A 7,022-nucleotide genomic window follows, 5' to 3' on the forward strand; every position below is an offset into this window, starting at 1 on the left:
GTTGAAAGTGATTCGTGTCCACTTCACATTGTTGAAGATTTATTTATATATACTTTTGCATTTTAAATTATAATCGGTGATTTACGTGATATATATACATATACATATAAATATATATATAATATACATATATGTATATTATATATATATATATATATATATAGTTGAAAATTATACTAGAATAAAAGTGGTGTCTCTTAGAAATTGATTTTCCCGAAATCAATATGTCGTTACAAATGTGTCGTGATCAACGAAAGTTGGGGCAGATGGTCGATCAAATGAAAATACTTGCCAATAATTTGGACGAGTTGCGAGCCGAAATTTCTGCGTTGAAGGCGGGCTATTTGACGAAGAAAGACGATCCTTCGCGTAATAACGATTCGAAACAAAATTCGAACAAAAGTGGCAAGACTAACGTTTTAAGTAAATTAAAAAAATATATGAAGAAAATGAAAAGCATGTACTCGTTGAGAAAGGAGCAGAAACGAAGGAATCAAGAGGTATATCTTATATACTATATTTTCCATTTACCAATTAATTTACCAATAAGCTACTCAAAGTAATTAGGAAATTTGAAAAATTGAAAATTGTTTTTTTTTTTCTTTCTTTTTTTTTTTTTCTCTCCTATTATCTTGTGAATCTGACGTTTTAATTAAAGAAACAAAGAAAACTCAATTTTTAAAATGAATACATTTGCACGTATTTCACTATTCTTTCCATATCCTTTTTATAATAAATTTCTCCCCAAAAAAATTCTCCTCTCCCTCGAAAGATCCTTCAAATTCTCCAGATTCTTCGATCAAAAATGTTCTGTATTCGGGAAACGGATTATCCGTTGGAGGACAAGCTCCCAATTATTATCAGCCCCGTCCCTATATTCTTTATCACTGACAAAATTTTCCTTCCCCCTAGGCTTTCTACCCATGCTCGAATATCGATCCCCCGTTGTCCTCGTTTCTAAATTACATTTTCCCTAACCAAAGAAAAGATATATGGAAGTTGCCGCCACGCATCAAATACTTGAAAAGCCGAGGTAATCAGACGAGCGACAAGCAGGAGGCGACGCGGTGCGTCGCGGCGAGATCCCCGTGCGTTCGCATGGGCGACCGTGGGAAGCCGGAGGAGAAGAGTTATCGTCTCGAGTCTTGCTCGTTCCCGAAACGCCAAGATGGCGACCAACAAGGCGATAGCGAAGCGAGCCCGAGCAATGGCGACGCGACGCTCGTCCCTCACTGTTCCGAGATAAGTTGCGTGCTGGACGTGAAGGTGGAAAATTCCGTGTGCTCCCCACCCGGCTCGAACGTGAACATCTACTCGGATTCGTACACGTTCGCCGATATACCTCGAGACCATCCCCCCCAGGTGTGCTCGTCGGTGGGGATCGAGAGCAAGGAATCGGCGACCAAGTCCACCCAGACGAACGTGACGAACGATTGGAGGCGAAAGAGTTCGAGCAACTCTTACCTGAAACAGTCGAATCTTTGCTTCTCCAAGATAAAGAATGCCGTGATCACGAAGAAAATTGTGAAGAATTCGAACGAGAGCACGTTCACCATATGCGGGGAGATGGCGGACGACGCGAAGTATTATCCGTGTCCGAGAAAGAATTGTAACAAATTCAAGAGGAGGCAGAACAGCTTCACCCAATGGAACGAGCAGCAGAAAACTGCAAGCGAGCAAGAAGAGCCGATGCCTAAAACCGTTCAAGAGATGAAGGATAATTTGTCGAACGCGAGCAACAAGAACGTGTATCAGAACGCGTTGCCTGTAAAAGATTCGGATTCGTCCCCTTCGTTGGCCTCGTTGGATTTGGAAGTGAATATTTCCAACATTTCCACCAATATCGAAGATTGCTCGGAACGCAGGAAGCCGAGAACCTATGTGATACGGCAAATAAATCAGAAAAGTAACGAAAGTAATTGGCTTAATGATTTGGAAAGGATCACTTATGCGGGGCCATCCTCCGATCTGAGCCTTTCCTGCTGTAGTTTCTCGAATCACAATGTTCATTTCGATTAAAACGGATTATCTAATCACACTTCGCTTTTTACGTTCATTTTTACCAGGGAAATTTAACAATCTCCTACAATTTTATCATTTTTTTTATTTTAATCTCATATAATCTCGATAACGATAATGATAAAATTCGATTCAATTTTTAATTCCATCAGCGGAAAGGAACACGTTTATTGTTTGAAAAAAATGCCGTTAGAAAGAATGTGCAATACTGTTACAATTATTCTTTATACTTACAAATCGTACATAGTGTTAAAAAAATCTTTTTTTTTTTTAAATTATTGCACATCGAACAAACGATCATCACACGTTCAATCGTATCGTGAAAAAAAAAAAGAAATGAAATCGTGTACTGTCCCCTCTCTTTCACATAATTTGAGAATTGTTGTTGGCGACAGCGGCGGGTGTACGGTCGTGAAAAATAATTTTCCAAGCCGCCACGAACGTCTCGAATACCCCTTCGTTAGAATTGTTCTTCTTGAAATTGTGGACCGAGTAACGATTATAAAGTCCCCAGATGCTGTTCATTAATTTGCTGTTATATTTCAACGGCGTGAGTTCCCAACCTGTGGAAAAGAAGAAAAAAAATTAATTTATTTATCGCGTTCAAAATTTGGAAAATTATTTCCACGCGAGTTTTCGTTGAACGAAGTCATATTTCGAAGTTACATTCGTTCTCAATTATTTAACGTGGCAAACAACAAAGTTAGACTTATCTTTACACGGACAGATATTGAATAAACGGTAAAAATAATTGATTTTTTTTTTTATAATTCAAAAATTTAATCTCTTGAAAAAATAAACGAACAAATGTAGGAAAAAATTGATTTAGCGGATATTAGAGAAAGTCGAGTATTTCTTGTACGTATTATACACGTTATTATTTATTTTAATACCAATGTACGACATGATCTAAAAATATTCGCGAAGCGACATTCCAGTATATTCTAACAACAGGATACGTCATTGATAAGTGTGATAAGTACCTTCCAATGGGGGTCTCATGTTGAACGTATTCTCTTTACACGATTTTTCTTTCTTCTCCATCCGTGATATCGTAGCGTTGCGTTCTCGATTGCAACGGACTTTGCACGCCGCAAACGCGCCCTGCGGAATAGACGCCATTCTCTTGCAATCTGCAATAAGAAAGGAAAAATCAATATTTCAATTTTAATTTCTGGAATAAAAATAAAATGTTGATCGAAATCTGGAAATAATTTACGCACACACATACACGCACGCACATATATATATATGAAACGTCTAAAAAGATTCAATATTAAAAACAAACCTTCGCAAATTTCAAAGAGCAGTTTTGCCAACTTTCTTTTAACGCTTGTCACTATTGCTCTTTCCTCGAAAATCCTAGTTTTGGGATTATCCTGACTTTTCCACCACGATTTTCGATTTTGTTTTAATATTGCAAACTTCATACAGCCGCGACGAACACACTTCAAATCAATCATCGACCGGTCGATAAAGATGGAAAAAAGATATTTTCTAAAAAAAACTAAAGTAGGCTTTCCTTTCTTTCTTTCTTTCTTTCTTTTTTTTTCTTTTATTTTTTTTTTCTTACAGTCGATTCTTATTATTGCAGACGAGCTAAAAAATTAATAATAAAAGTAGGAGGAAAGGAGAGAGCTCGACTCTGTCGCTTCGTTAGGAATCAACGTCGTAATAACTTGGAGTAATAATTTCGTTTCGATTTATGAACTTGTTTTGCAAACAAGTGGGGAGAGATAGATTGGAGGAGAAACAAAATAGGAAAAGAAAATTTACGTCTTTGTAATGAGATATCGGCTGCCTTTCGAGATTTTTAATGATCTCGACCACCACGATTCTTTTATCTCTCAAGACCTCTCGGATTTAAAATGCGTAAGTATTCCAATCGCGTGACCTATATATATATATATATATATATATATATGTATGTATATATCATATATATGTGTGTATGAAATAACGCAATAATTCTTGTACATTTACAATCTTGCGTATTACAATTTTGAATTTAATTTAATTTTTCATTTTATTTTTCGAACGATGCAAAGAGAAATATTACTTTCATTTAACAAGACGATAGATATTTTTATTTAATAAAAAGAAAAAAAAATTGTATAAAAATAGCATCGTATTAGACACGTAAGCATTTTATTCGATATAAAATTATGAAACATTTTCTATATTTAATTACATTTTTAAAAATTACGATAATTTGATAGAAAAATATAATAAATATCGTCTTTTGTGTCTTTTCAATAATATATATATATATATTTTTTTTTTTTTTGAAAATTTATATTACACATTCCATACCGATACACGTATATTCAATATTTCTCATAATCATGCCTCCAAACAGGTTTTCTTTTTTCAATAAAACTTTTGATTCCCTCTTGAGCATCCTTCATTTTCAAATTATTAACCATCTTCTCGGTTCCCAAAAGATATGCAGTCGACGTATCGAGATCCAATTGTTCGTACAAAAACGTTTTTCCAACGTGTACAATCGATCGACTCTTCATGTTTATAGCTGTAGTAATTTTTTCAATTTCCTCTTCTAAAAGTGAAATAAAATAAAATTTTATACTGTGTCTATAATATTATTTTATTTAATTATTATTCCAATATGAATTTACCAATCTTCTCATGGGGCACGACTTTGCTTACAAGACCTGTTTCGTACGCTTCTTTACCACTGATGCTAAAACCTGTGAAGAGCATATACATTGCCACTTTTTTGGACACGTTTCGAATCAAGGGAATACCTGGTGTTGAACAAAATATTCCAAGATTGGCCCTAAAAAAATTAATAAAAATGAATAAATATTATTTTATTAAATTATGATCTGAATGAAATGAAATGGTATATTATAATTTAATTATACATTTGTATTAAAGAAAAAAAGATGATAGATATATACCCTGGTGTAGAAAATGAACTTCTTTCTGTACAAATAACAATGTCACATGATGTGACTAATTGGCAACCAGCTGCTGTTGCTACACCATCTACAGCAGCAATTATTGGAACAGGACTTTTAGTAATTGCTTGCATCAATTGTGAGCACGTTTCAAATATTTCCTTGTGAAGCTTCTCATTGTTATTAGTCTAAACGACGCAAGGTAATCATTTCTCTGTGTGACGTAACGTAAATTTTTATATTAAGAAACTCGCATTCTTTTTATTTTTTGTCCATATACAAACCAGTTCTTTCAGATTATGTCCAGCAGAAAATATTTTTTCCAATCCAGATTTAATAACTATCGTCCGAAGATTATTATTATTTTCGTCGTGTACGATGTTCTTCCATAAATATTTTAACATTTTTAAAGATAAAGAATTACGAGAAGGAAGATGATTCAATATCAATGTCCGCACCTAATTATAAAAATGATTTAATAGTGTATATAATTTTACAAAAATATATATATATATATATATATATATAAATTTTATTCCTAATTGTAAGTTTAATAATGAATATGAAATAGGAAATTTATTGGTACTAGCTTTGTATACGTAATATATCTTCTTACTCCATTTTCTTCTTTGACGTCTAGATATTTTTCTTCTGACAATGATATCCTACTTGTAGAAAATGTTCTTGGAACGTATCTTTTCACCTAAAAATATCGATATATCATTCACATAGAATCCGAGAAATTATTAATTTGAAATTATTATTTCGTATTTCCCGCCATGCCATTTGTGAAACTTTGTAGATCTTTGAGGATATCAATATTACTTATATTATTACTTATATGTACTTATATTTTTTTGTGTATGCATACGTGTATATATTTCGAAATATAAAATTTATCAAATTAAATTTTTAATTAATAAAGTAATATATTTAAAAATATTATTCATTATAATAATAAATTATGTATAACCTCCATCAATACATTTATACATATGATTTGTTATAAAAGTTTACCTGAGAATAAATAAAAATATTTCTATCCATTAATCGTAACATTTTATAATAATTTTTTTATATTAATTTTTTTAAAATAATAATATTAATTTTTCGTTACTTTTCACAGCACAATTAATATCAGTAATTGGTATCAGTAATAGTAAAACACAGACACTTGTGAATTAGAATGATATAAATAAAACACAAATATAGATAATGAGAGAAAATAATAGGAGAAGGATAAAGATAGAATAAAAATCCGGGAATTAACGCCATCTTCAGAATATCACAAATAAAACACAGAAAATAGTAGAAGAAGGATAGAAATAAAATAAGAATTAGCTATTATCGCCATCTTTTTAATATTAAAAAAATCTCATTAATTATCTTTTCAAAAATATTTAAAAGATGGCACTGATCTTTAATTCTTATTTTATTTTACTCTATTTCTGAAAAAGTATCTTTGACTTTCAAAAGATGGCAGTAAGAGTTACTTATTATATTATCTTTTTTTTTTATCCTATTATTCGCTTTCCTTATTTATATTTGTATTTCATTATTTAAATTTACTCAAGTACTCAAGAGATGGCGTACATTTCATAATTTTTAGTTTATTTCCATCTTTTTCCATTATTTCTTTTCATTATACAAATTCATATGCTCTGAAGGTAGTGCCGATTTCTGACTTAACTTTATAGTATCGTTGTCCAACTTACTCATTATAAATCTTAACAGAATCTATATAAATTTTTATATTTCTATAATTTTTTTTCTAATTTTTATATTAAATTTTATTTTAATGAAAAAATCTGAATTTTTTAGATTCTAATTTTTTAATTATTTCAAATTCAAATTTAGATTAAAAAAAAAAACTTTTAAATATTTAAATTATTTTTATGTAAATATTTTCTATTTTGTTTTTTCAAATCATTATCTCAATATCTAGAGTATGCATATAATCAGAATTAAAACTACAAAAATTTCAAAAGCAGAATACAATATTTAAGTTCTATCAATATTAAATATTGCCATGAATAACATGCATATAAATTCAACGAATTCATATGAATAAATTAATTCAAT

General features: G+C 31.2%; 3 protein-coding genes across 4 annotated transcripts; 1 reads left to right on the top strand and 2 right to left on the bottom strand.

Moving 5' to 3' along the window:
* Window positions 1-187: 187 nt before the first annotated feature.
* Window positions 188-2,038, top strand: LOC102656190. Its single transcript, XM_016911300.2, has 2 exons — window positions 188-500; window positions 913-2,038. Exons 1-2 carry the CDS (start codon window positions 225-227, stop codon window positions 2,017-2,019), a joined length of 1,383 nt encoding a protein of 460 aa, XP_016766789.1. The 5' UTR covers window positions 188-224; the 3' UTR covers window positions 2,020-2,038.
* Window positions 2,039-2,150: 112 nt separating this feature from the next.
* Window positions 2,151-3,700, bottom strand: LOC724558. The gene is made up of 3 exons (XM_001120447.5): window positions 3,308-3,700; window positions 3,003-3,152; window positions 2,151-2,582 (listed from the first exon to the last, which is right to left on the bottom strand). Exons 1-3 carry the CDS (start codon window positions 3,480-3,482, stop codon window positions 2,383-2,385), a joined length of 525 nt encoding a protein of 174 aa, XP_001120447.3. The 5' UTR covers window positions 3,483-3,700; the 3' UTR covers window positions 2,151-2,382.
* A 592-nt stretch (window positions 3,701-4,292) lies between these two features.
* Window positions 4,293-6,132, bottom strand: LOC551537 (enoyl-CoA hydratase domain-containing protein 3, mitochondrial). Of its 2 annotated transcripts, none has more exons than XM_026439759.1 (6): window positions 5,958-6,132; window positions 5,527-5,643; window positions 5,225-5,398; window positions 4,941-5,128; window positions 4,656-4,816; window positions 4,293-4,576 (listed from the first exon to the last, which is right to left on the bottom strand). In XM_026439759.1, the coding sequence occupies exons 1-6, from the start codon at window positions 5,997-5,999 to the stop codon at window positions 4,347-4,349; spliced, it is 912 nt and encodes a 303-aa protein (XP_026295544.1). In that variant the 5' UTR covers window positions 6,000-6,132; the 3' UTR covers window positions 4,293-4,346. The 2 variants fall into 2 exon arrangements, with proteins under 2 accessions (XP_026295544.1, XP_623935.3); XM_623932.5 differs by having other exon boundaries at window positions 5,557-5,643; window positions 5,958-6,130.
* Between the last annotated feature and the right edge of the window lie 890 nt (window positions 6,133-7,022).

This window comes from Apis mellifera, linkage group LG3, assembly GCF_003254395.2.
Source record: "Apis mellifera strain DH4 linkage group LG3, Amel_HAv3.1, whole genome shotgun sequence".
Taxonomy (NCBI): Eukaryota; Metazoa; Arthropoda; class Insecta; order Hymenoptera; family Apidae; genus Apis; species Apis mellifera.

Coding starts and splice junctions, on each gene's coding strand:
- LOC102656190 (XM_016911300.2), top strand. CDS start 225: ATGTCGTTACAAATGTGTCGTGATCAACGAAAGTTGGGGCAGATGGTC. Junction 501..912: donor AGAAACGAAGGAATCAAGAG/GTATATCTTATA, acceptor CCTTCCCCCTAG/GCTTTCTACCCATGCTCGAA.
- LOC551537 (XM_026439759.1), bottom strand. CDS start 5,999: ATGTTACGATTAATGGATAGAAATATTTTTATTTATTCTCAG. Junction 5,644..5,957: donor ATATTTTTATTTATTCTCAG/GTAAACTTTTAT, acceptor CGATATTTTTAG/GTGAAAAGATACGTTCCAAG. Junction 5,399..5,526: donor ATATTACGTATACAAAGCTA/GTACCAATAAAT, acceptor TTTTATAATTAG/GTGCGGACATTGATATTGAA.
- LOC724558 (XM_001120447.5), bottom strand. CDS start 3,482: ATGATTGATTTGAAGTGTGTTCGTCGCGGCTGTATGAAGTTTGCAATA. Junction 3,153..3,307: donor GCTCTTTGAAATTTGCGAAG/GTTTGTTTTTAA, acceptor TTCTTATTGCAG/ATTGCAAGAGAATGGCGTCT. Junction 2,583..3,002: donor CATGAGACCCCCATTGGAAG/GTACTTATCACA, acceptor TCTTTTCCACAG/GTTGGGAACTCACGCCGTTG.